Genomic DNA, 19,555 nt, shown 5'->3' on the forward strand with positions numbered 1-19,555 from the left:
GTACCACCATGCCGTGCAGCACAGCGCTGCCCCTGCAACCCTGCACCCCGCCAGGCCCCGTCACCTGCCTGCCATCCATTCCTACCCCATCACCGGGCCCCGGGACAACCAACCCCCTACCCACGGAGGGGAGAAATAACAACAAAGCTGCTCCCTGTCACCGCTCCCGGGATCCCCGTTCAGAGCAGCGGTGGTGTCACCAAAATCACCACAACCGTGGGTGGCGTCATGGACAATAATCAAAACCCCCACAATCAAAATCCCCTTTTCACTCACAGGCGAGGAACGCCACTCGAGTCCCCGGGATCCGGCCCACCGCTCGAGCCACCACCGAGCAGCGGCACCAGCAGCGGCACCAGCAGCAGCCGGACCCGAGCAGTGGGAGAGCGCAGCGTCCCCTCCTCCGCCCGCGACACTAGCACCGAGCCTATCTATAACCAATCCAAACCCCTTTAAAAACATAACTGTGATGCTAGTCACTACTTATGCATAGTATAGACGGAAGGGTAGCCAGACAAGCCGGGGTTAGGAAACAGGAGGACAAGACAGGACACAGGGAGTAAGCAGAAACACAGTCAAGTCACAGGCCGAGGGTCAGAATTCCAAGACAGTACGTATTAGATTTGGGGAGCAGACACAGACGTGGTCAGGTAACAGTCAGAGGTCAGAAGTCAGGAGGTAACGACAAGAACAGGGAGTGGACAGAGAGGAGTCACTGAACAGTCCAGGGTCAACAAACTTAGAAACACAAGCAGAAACACAAGTCAAGAGCACAACTGCAGAACTAGAGAGTACGACTGGCGAGGTTCTGGGAGAGCATGCTCAGTAATGAAACAGAGCAATTACCAGGAAGGTGCAACACCTGAGTAGAAGCACGTCCCAGAACCTGCATGGAATCCTGTGCTGTCAAAAAACCTGTCAACTAATGCTCAAAGAAACACAGCAGAGCATCTCCAAAAGCAAGATGCTCTGCAGAAAGGAAACATGCCACTGCTGGCTCTGAAGTTCAGGAAGGCGCAGCAGAGCATCATCTGTGTGCAAGATGCCCTGCACAGAGGAATCGTGACAATAACTTTAATCTCATTAAATACAGGTAGATGACTAACACTTGACACGTGGAACAGTACGTTCCGCAAATAATCAAAGGGACAGGGACTCAAGACCCTATTAGATCACTATCTACCTGCAGAGGTTTGCACCCTACAAAGTTGAGATATGGCGCCCCCACTAAATGACAGCTGGCTCTTTAAATCCCTACACTGGACTTTACTTAGGGTGACTACTTTATGTCTTGTTACTAGACAAAGAGCAGCCTTATAACTAGACAAGATAACAAGTGTTTTTAGATACATCAGTCACCCATATCCTCATAAAGGGAATGTCTAAAGCACGGAATACATGATAACATGCCTGCATTCAGTTTGGCTTCAGGAACTGGTGGGATCGACTCAGCTGCCACTCTCCACTCTGACCCCATTGTGGGAAGGCCTTGATGAACCCCTGGACAACAAAACAAGGGGAGAAACGCGTTGGGCAGGAGCTACCAAGCTAAGGAACATTACAGGTCCAGCTTAGGCCCCTAGGAGACCACTAGGATACCACTAGGGGTAAAGAGTATATGCCATTGTGTTATGGTTTGTATTCTTTAAAGCGGTCTAATCATGTATACTGTGCGCTAGACATTTCCTTTATGAGAATATAATAATAATAATTGTATTCATTTATATAGCGCTGTTAATTCCACAGCGCTTTACATACATTGGCAACACTGTCCCCATTGGGGCTCACAATCTAGAGTCCCTATCTGTATTTTTTTGGAGTGTGGGAGGAAACCAGAGAACCCGGAGGAAACCCACGCAAACACTGGGAGAACATACAAACTCCTTGCAGATGGTGTTCTTAGTGGGATTTGAACCCAGGACCCCAGCGCTGCAAGACTGCAGTGCTAACCACTGAGCCACTGTGCCGCCCTGAATATGAGCGACTAATGTATCTAAAACACTCGTTGTTTTGTATAGTTATAAGGCTCCTCTTTGGCTAGTATGATAACAAGGATTCGCATTTCCCACACATAGAATAGTCACACTAAGTAAAGACTAGTGTAGGGATTTAAAGGGCTAGCTGTCGTTGAGTGGGGACGCAATATCACAACATTGTAGGGTGTCAACCTCTGTGGTTAGGTAGGGATATAATAGGGTCTTAAGCCCTTGTCCCCTTGATTTATTATTTGTGGAATCTACTATTCCATGTGTCAAGTGTTTGTCATATACCAGTTTTTAATGACATTCAATAAAGTTACGTTTTTAAAGAGGTTTTGATTGGTTACAGATAGAATATTCACAGGGGCCCTGGTCTATTTGGTTATGAACCTAGCTCGGAGGTCACATTTTATGCATGCCATTTTCTTTTTCAGTGAAGAAAAAACAACCCAGTGATACTCTGAAGATAACAATTTCTGTATACCGAAAGACAAAGATAAAATCTGTTCCTTTACCCTTCTTTATAAGACAGTTTATTAAAATGTTCACATACTTTACTGTTCACATAACACGCCATCCGCTACTGCTGTCAGCAAAAAACTCAACGCTCACAATAAAGAAAATATATTCTGCGACTTTCCACCATTTTTAAAGTTCTAATATATTTTTACATTTTTGAACTTTGAACCAAATAGACATGTTGTTGAATTGAGAGTATTGTATCTAAGTGCGAATATTTGATGGGGAAGGGTTCAAAAGGTTTATCGGACCACCTCAAGAACTGGCACAATAAAATCATGTGTTTTTCACAGAAGAATCTAACCACAGGCTATAAAATAATGATGAACTTGAAGATCCCTTTCATCCCATTACAAATCAGTGATTGGCATGGAAAACCCTAGGGCATCTTTAAATTAGGAACAACATAATTTTAATTTGTCAAGATAGCCTAAATGAAGTCAAGCATAACTCATCACACGGACAGTAAGCTCTGCTCATACTGGAGGGCATACATGTATGAAAGCTTTACGAGGCATCGCACATAAGCCCCAGACGTCCACACTATTTATGTCATAGACTTGTTATCTGATACAGAAGCCACTTAACGCTGTCATCGATGTAATCGTGTAGCAGCGTTATGGTTGGTAGAGCCTATTAACCCATTAAACTGGATCTAGATGGAAGTAGTATTCCTAGGGTAGCAACAGCGATGACCATTTTTGTACTTGAGTTCTTCAGTATTTCCTGACATGCTATTAAGACTGGATTTTGCTCTCCATCTGATACCGTGGATAAAGGGATGCCAATATTAGAAATATAATTTGTCCATTTTAGGTTGTGATCAGTCATCAGTCTTCTGAAATGATTCCTTGTTTGGCCACAGTGAGCTATAGAGGTCAATGGAGCGCAATCAAAGCTAGAGGATTCCGGTAGGCAACCACTTCATTCAGGGCATAGGAGATCACATTTTTCAGACCCTCACCAATGTTTATTCTTTCACATTGCATGCATTTGTAGCTTATTTGCTTACAGATTTTACAGGCAGATTTGTTTGAAAAGCAAAGTAGATGAGGCCTTTAAATCTCATGCACACATTGAGGAAATGTTCCTGCAGAAATAGACTTGTAGCGAAGATGTTTAAAGAGAACCAACCACCAGGATTTTCACATATAAAGTAAAGGCAGTGCGATACTGACACTAGGATGCTGAATAAAATCATACCTTCAGTTTTCAGGTTGTATGTTTTATTGCAGTATAACATTTTATTAAAGGTCCAGAAATGAGTGCAGCATTTGAATGGCATGTGCAGCAGGAGCGAGATTATATGGGTTGGGTCTTCCCTTATTATTCCTCCCCTGTCATGGCCTCTATGTAAATAGGTTCCCTCCGTCACCACCATTAGAAATATGGCTGGTGCGTGCGCAGTAAACACAAAGTAGTCAATCACTTCAATAAAATGGCGCCAGAGTCGGCATCTGCGCATACTGAAGATGCATATTGAAGATGCTGTTCTCCGGCTGGTCATAATAATAATAATTTTTTATAATAATTTTATTCATTTATATAGCGCTATTAATTCCACAGCGCTTTACATACATCAGGATGTGTCATGGTCATGTGTCAAATGCTTGTTCCGAAGACAGCGCATGCGTCCTCACATTCTCCGGCCTTGTAAACACCGGGGGAGCGCAAAACAAGACAAGAGGAGACAATGCTACCAACAGCAGCTCACTGCACAAACAAGCTCACGGGATGCGTCAGAGGAGACCGCACACCACAGAGCCTGAAAACTACATCTACATCCTCTGAAGTGCACATCCGGTAATCCGGCATTAAATTTAATGAGATCACTTGAGGGGAGTTCACTGATTTTACCTCAGGTAAGTTCACCTGAGGTCACAGTTGAGGTACCGTGGGATCAGACAGCTGTGACCTCAGGTGAACTCACTGACATCACCACTCTCACAGCTGCAGGTCTGTCAGTGTGTCCTGCAGGGTGCAGTGATTGCAGTGACTGAGACCTTAGGATGTAGCAGAGCTGTGATCGTCGTGGAACATTGTGGCATGGATCACATCAGACCTGAAGAGGTGTTTTGGGGATTAATAGATTGAAGAAAGAGGGGTTTGTTTGTTTTTTTAAATAAAGGATTTTTCTCTGTGTTTTCTTTTTATTTCGTTTTACTTACACGATTAGTAATGGTGCGGGGGTCATAGAGCTCCCCTATTACTAATCCAGGGCTTAGTGGCAGCTGTGATTTTTTGAGAAATCACAGCTATCATTAGCCCTTATATTACCCTGATTGAAACCGCTCCAGGGCAATCGGGATGAGACAGGTAGGTGCCAGGATTGACGCATCTAATGGATGCGTCAATTCTGGAGAAGCTGCGGGCTGCTATTTTTAGGCTGATGAGGACCCAAATCCATGGGCCTTCCCAGCCTGAGAGTACCAGCCCCCAGCTGTCTGCTTGATATTGGCTGGGTATCAAAATTGGGGATGACACCACATCAGTTTTTATAATTATTTAAATAATTTTAAAAAACCTGCAAGGGATGCCTTGTCTTTAGATATACAACCAAAATAAAGTCCACAGCTGGGGGCTGTAGTCTCCACCTGTCTGCTTTATCTATTGCTGGGTATCAAAACAAGGGGGACCTCACGTCTTTTTTTTTACAATCATTTATTTTTACACTCCAGTTTAGGGACCAAGACAGCAAGTGTGAGGGCAACCTATCACAGACGCCGGCACAGTTGGTGATGGCGCAGTCTGACTGCAACCAATCACATACACGGTCAAAGAGGGTGGGAGGGGGGAAGCAGTGAATATTCATAACATTGAACAAGCAGCCCTGGAAGCAATGTGACAAATGCGCAGAAACTCGGTTAGTATAATTGTCCTGCTTTAATCACCGTTTTGCTTCTTTTTTCACCGCGCTAGCCCTTACTAACACCATTTTAAAGCACTAACCTTTGGGTCCCATAGTCTTATATGGGGTTCAGTGTCTGGGCACAAGTGTTACAGGGGAACCGGCAGATTAGGACCAGGGGGTATATATCCCAATTCCGATTCGGGGCCCACCGTGCTCCAGATGGTAATGGAGCTGCTGGCACCCTGTGGGTTAGGCAGAGACTATAGAGCTGATGACTCAGAGATAACCCAAGAGACCTGGGAACCGGTCATGTGTGTAGAGAAACGTCAGACCGGACGACAACCCAGTTAGCATTTCGGTGGAATTGGCACAACCCCGACCACGTGTGCAGGCAACACGTCAGGCCGGATGGTGACCAGGTAGCATTGACTGAGAAGACCGCTACGACAGCGCCCTGTTGGCCATGTGTGTCAGACACGACAGGCCGAGCGGTCCTTCGATTAGCGTTTCTAGTCACTACGTGAATGGCCACGTGTGTAGAGAACACGTCAGGCCAAGAGATCCCACCAGTAGCGTTGACTGGGAAGCCAAGGAGGATAATAGGTTCACACACCCAATCCTGGAACACCCTGTTAACTCCACAGGGGTCCTGGGGTATGCTGTCCGTGCGCGTAGGAGGCAAAACCGGACAGGTGACGCAGCAGGTATGCTGTCCGTGTGCGTAGGAGGCACAACCGGACAGGAGACGCAGCAGGTATGCTATCCATGTGCGTAGGAGGCCCAACTGGACAGGTGACGCAGCAGCCACAGCCCAGTTAACGCCACTGGACTGCTGTAGCACAACAGGACCGGTAGCAAGGAAGCACGGCGCCTGACCCTTTTGTGCTGAGACACAAATCTTGGTGTGACAGGCACCGTTCGCCTAGCCCTACCTACCGCTTCCAACAAAGCTTATGCTACCATGAACTCTAAGTGAAGACTGCACACCTCCATGTTGTCTCCAGCCCCTTTTATAACCTGGGTCTGCCCCAAACACAGGGTGGAACCACCAAGGTCCAATAGCAGAGTGCCACATCATCAGCGACGTCACCAGCGGCCTATCTGGAACCGCCACGTCATTGATGACCTCATGGCAGCCACGCCCCAAACACTTCACCAGTCATCATCTGACGACCAATGGTGAGGTGCCAGATCATAGGGGCGGGCCTCTGCGAGCCAGTCCGGAGTGGTCACGTCATCAGGACACCTGACACCCTCTGCCCTATCAGGGCCTGCCACCTCACGGACATGCTCAGTGGGGTCCTTACCGGACCTAGCCTCTAATGCACTAAGTGCCTGAGCAAGCTCAGTAGCCTCAGGTACGATGCTGTTCCTCGTTCCTGTGGCAGCACACATCGCTGTGTGTTACGCCGAAGGAGCGAGGAACATCACCTTACCTGCTGCCGGCGGCTCTACGGAAGGAAGGTGGTGGGCGGGATGTTTACATCCTGCTCATCTCCGCCCCTCCGCCGCTATTGGCCGCCTGCCGTGTGACGTCGCTATGACGCCGCACGACCCGCCCCCTTAGGAAGGAGGCGGGTCGCTGGCCAGAGCGACGGTCGCAGGGCAGGTGAGTGCATGTGAAGCTGCCGTAGCGATAATTTTCGCTACGCCAGCTAACACAAGATATCGTACCTGCGACGGGGGCGGGGACTATCGCTTGCGACATCGCAGCATCGGCTTGCGATGTCGCAACGTGCAAAGCCCGCCTTTGTCTCAGAAATGACACAATCAGCCTCAGCTCACTAGGCAAAACACCGGGTTTAGACTCTGGCTGGGGTAAATCGGCGCGCACCTGCGCACTAACCGCCTCTCCACACTTAGACGTGGCGGAAGGAGCAGCCAACTGGACGACCAGCGGCAGCTGGCGCCTGGGTGCAACAGGCTTCTTGCGGCTATGGTGGCGCTCGTTCGTAACAAAGTTCAGGTCAAGTTCGGTCTGGAACCAGACTAATTTTTTTTGTATAAGTTCGGCTGGACCCAGTGAACCCAAACATCTGTGGGATCGCGCAACTCTAGCCAGGATGTGTGCATGAAACCTATATAATGGAAGACTACGGCGCCTTCTTGCAATATTTCCATTGTATGATATGCAATGGAATATTCCACAATATGCCAAATACCACTCCGTGCCTCAACAGGAGGTAGAGTATGGTTGCCATATTATGGATGATTCAAGTACAGAATGCTTAGCAGTACATTATGTGAACGTTATGAATATATAATTAGTTGGGATAAGGTAAGAGAAGTATGATAATAATGCTAGTGTTTGATGACCTGGTAGCCCATTACTGTATTATTAGAACACACTTACGCTACCTTGTCTTAAATGTACTAAACATGTTTCAACGTTTCCAATACATTGCTAACAGTCTACTTCTCGACATTCTCTATTACATTATTCTCATGAACAGATCATATGCAGTTTAACTCAATTTAGCAGGTTGCTACCATCATCTATATCTTTACCGGGTAACACAAACACAGACATAACAAACATGCAAACTGAATCATAACGTGGGAGTCCAACGAAAAGGCCGCAAAAAGGTCAGAAATTGTATCCTGCTTCTCATCAGTGTCTGCGGGAATTACCCTTCTGTCTGTATATATTGTGCTCTGACACAGCTTTCCATGCCTAAATATTACTTAAAGACTGATGATCTTTACAAATTGCTAAATATCGTATGTAAATGCTACAACATATAGGCAGGAACCTATGAATCATCATAACAACAAGCATAAATGATATGAAACATGACTACTTTACCTGAGCATCTGACTCCCTGAGCAATGAGACCCCACATGAAATTGGCACAATATTCACACCAATGGGGACCCCGAAACGTGTGCACCTGGAAAAGAAACCAAAACATGGTTACAAAAAAGGTAGAGATCACGGAATATATTACAAGAACATGAATAGCCATAATGACAAACAGAAGGAATGGAAGAAACCTCATGACCCTGTAGTATAGGAAACATCCCGCTAGTTATTCCAAGCATGTAAACCATTATACCGATGTTGCTACATTAATTCATAGATTCTTGTGTTCAGATGTGTATCAATAAGGGCAATTTAATTTTAGTAAAAAGAATTGTCAAAATGAATGTGTAAACTGACAATAGACCAGGAGGTCAGCCCCTGCATATATACAGTAAGCCAACCTTAATTCTGGGTTACCAACTTGACTTTTTTTTCTGGACAGCTTATTAAAAAATCATAGACCGACAATATTTTTTTAAGGAAATAATGGACAACCATAATATATCATTATGATAAGTGATACATGTCTACAGCCCATAATTCTGATATCAAGCCATCAGCTGCATTCACTGTAAACTGTAATATGTGATAATTACAGCAAAAATAATCTGTAGAAGATTTTTCAGCTTCCAAAAAGTCATGAACGCCCTAAATTCTTCGGACAGCGCAAAAAAAGAGCCCTGTTTTTATGGATACCGTTGGCAACCCGTTCTTGATTGATTCAATCCATGATATGAGCAGTTAACAAATGCAAATCAGAAAGCCCAAACCATAGAAAGCAAGATCTCCAGGAGAGCTGAATATTCATAACTCCAAAAACAAATTGCTATGTTTACACTTGGAGGATGTTATGAAAAATCCACAAGAAATCACTCTTGAAGCTGTGAGCCATAAATTTTGAAACCTGAAGCACATAGAAAGTGATATGGATAAAAATTTCTGTTAATCGTCCAAAAATGAGACCCTTTCCACCACGTGTAAATGGGATTTTTTACTGTGAAGTGGCCCTTCAAAAATTATATACATGTATACTCTGCAATATACAGTGGCTAAAATAATGTGGTTGCATAAGTGTGAACATCCTCTTATAATTAGGGATGTGGTTGTGCTCAGAATATGGCAATCCCATTTAAAGTAAAGTTAAAGAGTAGTCAATGCACAACTTCGATCATTTATATGAATTCGGATTAATCCCATATAATTTTTAGCCATTTTAGTAGGATTTTCCTGACATTTATTTAGTTGAATTTTACAGAGAAATCTATAGTTCATAAATAGCTTACAACACAGCAAAGGGATCTCATTGTTGAAAGTTTCACTCAGGACAAGGATACAAAAGCATTAGCTATACCAAAGAACACTGTGACGACTGTCATAAAGAAGTTACTTAAATTTCGTACAACAGTGACATTACCTAGAACTGGTCATCCCTCAAAATTGGTGTGGGATGTTGCCAAGAGGCTTACAGCAACATGAAAAGAACTGCAGGAATTGTTGGCAAATACTGGTTTTGTACTGCATGTGATAACAATCTCCCACATTTTTCATATGTTTGAAATGTGGGGTAGGGTGGCAAGACAGAAAAAAAACAACATCCAGGCTCTTTTGCCAAAATCTACATCAAATGTGCTAAACAAAATTGGAGAAAAAGTGATAATTGTCTAATGAGGCCAAAGTTGAACTTTTTGGCCAAAATTCCTAAAAGGTATGTTTGGTGTAAAGTCAACACAGAGTATCACCAAAAGAACACCATACCCACAGTAAAGTATGGTGGAAGCAGCATTATTCTTTGGAGTGGTTATTCAGCACCTGGAACTGGGACTTTGGTCAAGGTGAAGGTAATTATGTAAAATTCCATACATCAGTCAATTTGGCAACAAAACTTTCAGGCCTCCCCTGCTGAAAAGCGGAAGATGAACACAAATTTCACCTTTTATCACAACAACAATAACCATAAGCATAACTTTAAATCAACAAAAGGATGGCTTCATCAGAAAAAGATCAAAGTTTTTGAATGGCCCAGGCAGAGTTCAGACCTGAATCGAATTGAAAATCTGTTGTTTGCCCTGAAGAGGGTGCTGGACACAGGAGATGCCTTCATCACCGGATCTCGGAGGTCACGGAGCCCGGGGGTCACTTCATGGGGATGAACGGTTAGCGGTAGCGTTGTTCAGAGGCAGAAATAGCTGAACAAGGCATTTATAAGAAGCCTCCCCTATCAGTTTTACAGGGATGTGACCACTATTGAAGAGTAGTGAGCCACCCCTTTAATGTTCTCAATTATGCATGGTAAAGTCAACATTGTGATGTCCCTATTTCTGTTTCTCCCAACTACACAATAAGTTTGCACTATAACTTACAATTAATGCACAGAATACGTAAGAGATGAAAACTGCCTTGGAAACACATAATTTTCCAGACCATATTTTGGGAATCTAAGTACGTCAAATGTGAGACATTGCCCAGATAATCATGACTTTAAAAGCCAGATCTGGGCACAAAGACCAATAAAATCCAATGACTAAATGCACATTTATGTAGCTTCAGCATCTTAGTGTCCCAGTTAAGAAATGCTAAACATACACTTATGTGGCCAACATCAAAGATAATAGGACTTCTCCAGCTGAGACATTACAAAAAATGATGATTATGGGGTTTATTTCTGTGGCACATAATATGGCTTCACATATTTGTTTCATACAAGACAAGCATAAAAAAATTGGTGCCTGTGTTAGTTTAACACAGCAGGAAAAAAATGTGAGACGGCAAAGAATTTAGAAATAAGTTTGTCAGAATTGTGCTTCCTTAATATACAAAGAGAGAAGGAATTCCTTTAAACAGGTAACATAAATCAGCTAGATAACACAAGTACATCTGAAGTACAGAACAAACACGCATGTACAGGGTCAGCTTTGGTCAACCTACTTGAATGTATTCAAGAATCCACATATTCTCCACTGCTTGCTTTTCTGCAGACTATATGATATGTTATAGCATATTGTACTGATGCAATGTCTGGGCAATAGTAGACAATTAAAATGGAAGGTTTATTCTCAAGTTGTCTCATGAGCAGCTCACAACTCTGCAGTCTCCTTACTTCACAGTTCCTGGTGGGGCCAGCTCTCCTACTTGAGTGTCCTTTCTGGTGAGTAGCAGAGCTGATTTACAAAAAATATAAAGCTCAACACTAGTTCTGCTTTAACACATTCAGCTAAGGGCACAAACACATCAGCGGTATTCTGCCGCACTGCCGGATCCGGCATAAGGGCAGTACAGTACAATACAGTTCACAGACAGTGTGGCAAGCCCCGGTCACACGCTGTCACATGCTCCGGTCACATGACCGCATGTGCCCGCAGCTTGCCAGTGAACTTTAATGTACTGTACTGTCCTTGTGCCGGATCTGCGAGTGCGGCACGAAAACGCTGATGTGAAACCAGTGGTTTGTTCTGGAGTGTACTCTGCTATCACTAGATTTGAATAAAAAGATAACATAACAGGGCTTTTGAACAAGCACACAGTTTAGGACAGTGAGAGCCATGATACTGGGGGCAAGAGGAAGGTTACTATATAGGAATGATAAGAGCAGCTCATCAGTGATAGGAATGGGGAGGGAGGTGAGCAGCTAACTGCTGTATATAAATTAATGGGCTGGAGAGAGGTGGCTGCGATTTTAGGCATTAACGGCTCTCTTGGAATGTAGCTATTGTGCATACTCAGCTAGGCTCTTGTGGATGATCCCCTTAATTAATTAATTACAAGGTTGCTTATATTCACATCTGAAGTAAAAAAAGCAATTTAATAACCTTGAAAATATTCTTTTAAGGAACTAACTGTATTTTTTTTGCCATACTGTGCAAAAAGGATTTTACAATTCCCATTCACAATAATTTAATATCTTACCACTTACGAAAATACGTGCAGTAGCCAAGCCACAAACAAAACTAGAAATAAGAACTTCCTCCAAGACTTTGCAAATAAAGTTCTAAAGTAGTCTTCCTTTCCTGATTTTGTACTTTTCACTGAGCACTTGTAGTAGCGCCATGGATCAATATATAGGAATAAAACAAGATGATGATAATAATAGTACTAAAGTAAGCAAACCCCTATTTACACACCGACATTCGCTTAGCATCCGTAAAAAAGGAATGTTCTTTTATCTGTGTGATTGTTCATTTTATCTGTTGGCATACTGTGTCTGATTTTATATCTATGTCATCAATTTTTCATGTACACAGAAAAAGAAAATCAGATGGAGCTCCTCCTAGCAGCACTGGGATGTCAACCTTTACACTGACCCATTTAGCTGAATAAGCAAGGTATGTTGGCAAACGGCATCAAAGTACGAAATGCTTCTATTGATTTTATGCAGACCATTGGTCCTCAAAAATTACCCTACATTGAATAGCGTAATAGTGTGCAATCACTGGAAAACACTGATAGCATATGTACAACAAACAAGGACATCTGAATAATGTAGGTTTAATCAGTGATAGTACCATATAGCCTGGTGTACAGGAGCTCCTATTGTCCATTGTGCAATAAAAATGTATAGGTAGATAGCCTCTGCAGAGAAGAGGACGCAAACCCTAATGTCAACTATTAAAATTAGAAATCTTAAAAGTCAATATCGACCCTTTAAAGGGGACCAACCATAGGATTTTCATATGTAAACTAAAGCCAGTGCTATACTGGCACTATCATGCCGATTCTAAACATACCTTTTGTTGTGAAATCGAATGTATAGTTTCTGAAATATAGGCAAGTAAAGTTTGTGAAATGCACCGTTATTTGATTGATAGAAGCTACAGAATATCTAATAGGTGGGTCGGATTTTGCTCGTTATTCCGGCCCCTGTCTGCCTGCCTGTCCTTCCACCCCCCTATCCTTCCTCCCTCCCTTCTCACCCTGCAATAACAGAGTCAGGGGGAGGAAGGACAGGCAGGCAGACAGGGGCGGGAATAACTAGCAAAACCCTACCCACCTATTAGATATTCTGTAGCTGCTACTGTCGCGGGCGGAGGAGGGGACGCTGCGCTCCCCCACTGCTCGGGTCCGGCTGCTGCGGCTGCTGCTCGGTGGTGGCTCGAGCGGTGGGCCGGATCCCGGGGACTCGAGCGGCGCTCCTCGCCCATGAGTGAAAAGGGGAATGGTTTTGGGGATTTATTGTCCGTGACGCCACCCACGGTTGTGGTGAGGTTGTGACACCACCGCTGCTCTGGACGGGGATCCCGGGAGCGGTGACAGGGAGCAGCTTGGATGTTGTTTTCTCCCCTCCGTGGTTAGGGGATTGGTTGTCCCGGGGCCCGGTGAGGGGTAGGGATGGATGGCAGGCGGGTTACGGGGCCTAGCGAGGTGCAGGGTTGCGGGGTCAGCGCTGTGCCGCACGGCACGGTGGTACTCATTCAGCCAATGATGTACACAAAGTCTCCAGTAAAACAAACGGCTGAATGGACGGGTCCCACAGATGGCTGCGGTGTTTTCCCTCCCGGCAGGTTGATGGTGACTGCCTTTCTCTGCACCTGTGTAGTGTAAACTGTTCCAATGGGTTCCACCGGTAATCCGCTCCCCAGCTTTGATGGTTGCTGAAGGAGCCCCTTTTGCCCGCAGGCTCTGGCCCTGGGAACTGTAGCCTTGGCGGTGACTGTGTTTCCCTTTCTCGGTTGGACTGTTGCCTTCTATCGGGACTTGGTTGCTGGGAAACCCCGGAGGTTCCCTTCGCTAACGGATTTGACAATTTCAACGGCGACTCCTAGCCTTGTTGGGGTCCGTAAGCCCTGCCGGTTGTTGCTGGCTTCTCTTTGCGTACCGGTCCGGTACCGCCGGGCCACCGCCCGTCCACGGTCCTTGCGGCTAGCTCCAATAGGCCTCTCCTGCAGACGGTCACCACCGTCTGCCAACCTTGCTGTTTTGTCCGGGCCACACACCCGGACGCTGTCAGATTGCTCAACTGCCACTTCACTTCACTACTGCTCAGAACTAACTCCAAAACTAATCTGATCTGCTTTTCCCGCCTCCAGGACTGTGAACTCCTCGGTGGGCGGGACCAACCGCCTGGCCCACCCCCTGGTGAGGACATCAGTCCCTGGAGGGAGGCAACAAGGGTTTTTGTTTGACTTTGGTGTGCCTGACCAGGGTGTGGGGTGTGTTGGTGTAGTACTTGTGACGTCCTGGCTTGTCCAGGGCGCCACATTATCAATCAACTAACAGTGCATTTCACAGACTTTACTTGCCTGTATTTCAGAAACTATACATTAGATGTTTAGAATCGGCATGATAGTGACAGTATACCACTGGTTTTAAATTATATATGAAAATCCTGGTGCTTGGTCCTCTTTAACAAGTATTGGCACTTGACTTAGAAGAAGCCAAACCAGAAACTCCAGGACATGTGCATTAGGTGTAATTGCTTATCTTTAGTGCTAAGCAAGAGAACTGATTTGGCTGGATTAGAGGCCTGTGACAGGGATTTGAAGGGTTAAAGTTTTTCCTTGTGGTGAGCACCAAGTTGACGTAAAAAATACTTACAGTATATAAATAACATAACTGTGGAGCATTGCATGGCCTGTAAGTTTCCTAATGCCAACTTAGCGCTCTCTACAAGGAGAAACTTTACCCCTTAGAAATGGATAGATAATGACACAACACCGTTATCCGAAGTTAATTCTAACTGACCATGAAAAGTTAATGGGGTTGTTAAGATTTTTCACAAAAGACTGCAGTCATTATGTGAATGCAGCATTAATGAATTCTCACACTGTGCACTTTCTCTGGCAAGCAGACTTGAATCCTGACTGCGAGTATATTACACGCTGTTAGGATTAGGCATGCTCCACTGCCTCATTTTATAATTAAAAGGGTTGTCTAGGATTGTGATGAAAATCTGCAGGCACTATGTCAAATTCTCCTATGCTGGCACCAAGAGCGAGCAGTAATGCGACTGCAAGTATGCAATTTGCATACTTTAGGCTATGTTACAACTAGACGTGCTTGGCCTTGCTCAATACAAAGGAATTAGCAGTTTCATAAAGAAGTCGGGGATCAGCGCCGCGCTTATCACCATTCGATCCAAAGGATAATTTTCCAAGTGATTTATTAGGAAGCATGAACAAGTCTATGCGTTTCAGGGGTCTCTGCCCCCTTCCTCAGGACAATGCAACAATGACACAAAATCTTCTGTGTCATTGTTGCATTGTCCTGAGGAAGGGGGCAGAGACCCCTGAAACGCGTAGACTTGTTCATGCTTCCTAATAAATGACTTGGAAAATTATCCTTTGGATCGAATGGTGATAAGCGCGGCGCTGATCCCCGACTTCTTTATGAAACTGCTATCTCATTGTTACGGGTCCGCAGCTGTCTCCACTGACTTTTATGCTTCATGAGGTGTTGTGACTCTCACAAAATCCATAGGTTAGTGCATCCTAATATCCCTTCTATTGTTTTTATCGGTTAAGACCCTATGCGCCTGTCTTTCCTCCACAGTTTATAAAAATACAAATGAATTGAGCGAGGCTCTGCATGTCAAGTTTGAATGTGGTCAGGAGTACGCATATCACATATCACATACATGTGGTTACATTGCTTGGTCTTGCCACCAGCATTGGAGAATCCTCACTGCATAGAAAGTGAGGATTCACAAGTCTGAAGTTACATAGCCTGGACAACCCCTTTACGGTAAAGGCTGACCGTTGCTAAGTCAGTGGTCCAATTTTTAACGTGTCCTAATACACTAGAGAACACAATTAAACTAGAGCAAGCAAGTACGCAGCTCTGCCAGACATCTAATCCATGGTGTTATCTGGCAAAAAGCCGCGAGTCTGAGAGTGAGGCAGTAAAAATGACAATTTACACTCCAGTCCAGAATTTCTAGGGTCTAGAGGCATACGTCCAAGAGACAGATGCAGAAATGTTTGGATGAAGGTTGCTAGAAGAATGAACATAAAAATACTTTTCTATTGTGTTTTATCAGTCTAGTAAATATCAGCCTGATGATCCAAAAATGTTGTTAATATAGAATGAATTTTCCCTATGGTGTTTTTTTATAGTCTTTATAGTATAACTTTGAGATTAAAAAATGTAAACCATTTTGCGTTACTAGAAAACCGCGTCTTGCATATTACAAGAATGTTTGGAGGTCTGTTGGGTTTTTTTTTTTTTTTACCAGAAATTACCAAAATATGATTTTATAAAGCCAATATACAGTATATCTGGTACACACATGGACAAAATTGTTAGTACTCTTCTGTTAAGGCCCCTCACACGCTTCAATATATCGTGCGATTGCGTGAGCGATCGCACCCGCCCCCGTCGTTTGTGCGTCACGGGCAATTCGTTGCCCGTGGCGCACAAAGTCGTTAACGCCCGTCACATGTACTTACCTCCCTAACGACGTTGCTGTGGGCAGCGAAAATCCTCTTCCTGAAGGGGGAGGGACGTTCGGCGACACAGTGACGTCACACAGCGGCCGCCCAATAGCAGCGGAGGGGTGAAGATGAGCAGCTGCAACATCCCGCCCACCTCCTTCATTCCTCATTGCCGGCGGGACGCAGTTAAGCTGTGTTCGTCGTTTCCGGGGTGTCACACGTAGCGATGTGTGCTGTCTCGGGAACGATGAACAACCGGCGCGCAGAAGGAGGAACGACATTGTGAAAATGAACGTCGTGTCAACGAGCAACGATAAGGTGAGTATTTTTGCTCGTTAACAGTCGTTCAGAGCTGTCACACGCTACGACATCTCTAACGATGCCGGATGTGATCACGAATTCCGTGACCCCGACGACATATCGTTAGATATATAGTAGCGTGTGACGGGGCCTTTAAAGTAAGAAAAACCCACACTGGTCTTGCGGCCATGTCCAGGAAGGTTGGCTACAGTCCCATTGACCTTCAACTTCTGAATAATAAGTGCAACTGTAATAGCAGAAAACATCTAGGTGTTTGGAGAGGTCTTATAGCCTTTACTTTTAACATGTTTATAATTTTCTTTCTAATCTCCTTAGCTTTCTTTGCTCCATGTTCAGTGTGGTACACACCATGATGCCAAACAGATCTCCTTCTCTACTCCCCTCTCATCTCCTCTTCCCACCATCGCATCCAAGATTTCGCCCGTGCCTCCCCCATACTCTGGAATGCTCTACCACAACACATCAGACTCTCGCCTACCTTGCCAAGCTTCAAAAGGAACCTGAAGACCCACCTCTTCCGACAAGCCTACAATCTGCCGTAACCCTCAGTCTGATACAGCGCCACATAATCAGCTCTACACTAACCTACTGTATCCTCATCTATTCCTTGTAGACTGTGAGCCCTCGCGGGCAGGGACCTCTATCCTCCTGTACCTGTCTGTGTCTTGTACTGTTTATGATTATTGTACTTGTCCCTATTATGTATACCCCTTTCACATGTAAAGCGCCATGGAATTGAGGGCGCTATAATAATAATAAATAATAATAATAATAAACAGCACAGTGACTACTTTTCACCCTCTAAGTAGGCAGACCAACTGATTATAAGTTTGTTGACACCTGTGATTATAATTACAAAACATCTTAATTTAACATTTCCTTATGGTCAAATTATTTTAATTCTTTTCAGGGGTTCCATCATTTTTGTACACGCCCTTATTATTGATTTGTTTGGGGGTTTTTTTGTTAAACCAAGTTCAAAGGCAATGTCTGATTTTCCTTAGTTAACTATTCAGTACATTTAAATTGAAAATTACTTTTTTATGTCAGTGACCATCATGCGTGTTTCTTAATTTACCAAAAGGACACCAACAAGTTTGTCCACGTGTGTATTAAAAAAATAAAAAAAATAAAAAAAAAAAAGAGATAAAACATATTGACAAATTATAGATTATAATTAGTGATGGGTGAGCACCAAAATGCTCAGGTGCTCCGTCCTAGAGTTAAGCATTTCAGATGCCCTTTGAGTGCTCAACTAGAGTAACGAGTATAATGGAAGTCAATGATTGGGCAGTTTGCCTCTTCGGCCCCATACAGTCAGCCACAGATTGACTATTTCCAGGGGTTGGGGAGATGGGGTTTTTCCAGTTGACACTACATTCGAAAACATTGCTTTAAACCCAGTGAGAGCCAGTGACTGTGAATAACCCTCCCTGGTTTGCCTGCACACATCATGCAGTGAAGCGAGCCTGTGCATTGAAACATCTGAGCAGTCGAGATACTTGGCCGAGCTCTGCGAGTACGCCGATGCTTGATCAACGAGTGGTGGTGAGCACGCTCACTTATCACAAATTATAACAGCTGTATTGATTATTTTCTTTATCAGCTTTATGTATTATAATAAAGATACTGCAGATTTGTCTTGCAGATATTGTACCACAAAACTGTAACCTGTGAATTCTCCCTTATGCCTCAGCTTCTTTCATCTAACCGTTAAACAATACAACCACGTCATCAGTAACATTACTTACTATAGTTTTAGATGGATTTTTGTGAGCATTTTATGTGCAGAAGGTAAAACTGCATTTTCCTTTTATTTTTATCCCTTCAAAAAAAGCCAAATGAGAACAATACGTTAGAAGAAAAAAGACGGCTATCAGCTAACCAGCAGAATTAAAGATCCACACTGTCCCTGATCTCCACTATTTTTAACATAGCCCCAAGGGCTCGTCTGTATCTGTGCCCGTTTATGCAGGTAAGGGCCTGACATTAGTGATATTTCTTGTATGCTCCAAAACACTGACGAAAATTAGTCCGTTTTTCTGCAGGGTTTGGTCTGTGTGTCAGTGATTACCATCAAAGTTTCATCAATTTTCTCTTTTGCGTAGAAGTTTTCTCAAATTTCTGCTATCAAGCAAAGCTGAAAACAGGACAAGACACGGATGGCACACATTCAAGCAGTATCTGATTTCTTCTCAGACCTACCAAATTCGATTTGTGAGTATGATTCGTGGCTCGGGTCAAAATCAGACTTGTTTCCATGATTTGGGTGCAGACCACAATGTCCACAAAAAATACCCCATATCAACAGCCTCATATAGATATAGTAATAATAATAATAATAATAAATATAATAATAATAATATAATAGAGAAAACTGATAAAACTTGTACATGAAAAACTAATGTCTGTTAAGATCTAAACAGAACTAAACAGCCCCCTGGAAATCCAAAGTAAGTTTTGCCTCCTTATGGTAGTTGCCATATAATTCATGATTTTCTATAATCTTTTCATATCCATGAAGAATCTTTAGGAAACATTTTTTAGATGTTTCAAGAGTATAACCCCCAAGTAGAATATTACATAAAAACCTGCATAACAAGTGATGCCACCGCACAGGGTTAAATGATCCCTCATTATCAACCATCAATAGAGTTTAAATAAATGTGTTATTTGACTCCACTGGACCAAAACTGGGTACCAGCGAATGCACCTTTGT

At 43.9% G+C, this 19,555-nt stretch overlaps 1 protein-coding gene across 2 annotated transcripts in view; it reads right to left on the bottom strand.

The window, feature by feature from the left end:
- CHN2 (chimerin 2) overlaps positions 1–19,555 on the bottom strand; it is a 519,880-nt gene that overhangs the window by 60,264 nt on the left and 440,061 nt on the right. For both annotated transcript variants that reach the window (XM_075315321.1, XM_075315322.1), the window contains exon 8: positions 8,156–8,240. In XM_075315321.1, the coding sequence (XP_075171436.1) occupies positions 8,156–8,240 (85 nt within the window). The remainder of the gene's footprint in view (positions 1–8,155; positions 8,241–19,555) is intronic.

Source organism: Anomaloglossus baeobatrachus, chromosome 6 (genome assembly GCF_048569485.1).
Source record: "Anomaloglossus baeobatrachus isolate aAnoBae1 chromosome 6, aAnoBae1.hap1, whole genome shotgun sequence".
Lineage (NCBI taxonomy): Eukaryota > Metazoa > Chordata > Amphibia > Anura > Aromobatidae > Anomaloglossus > Anomaloglossus baeobatrachus.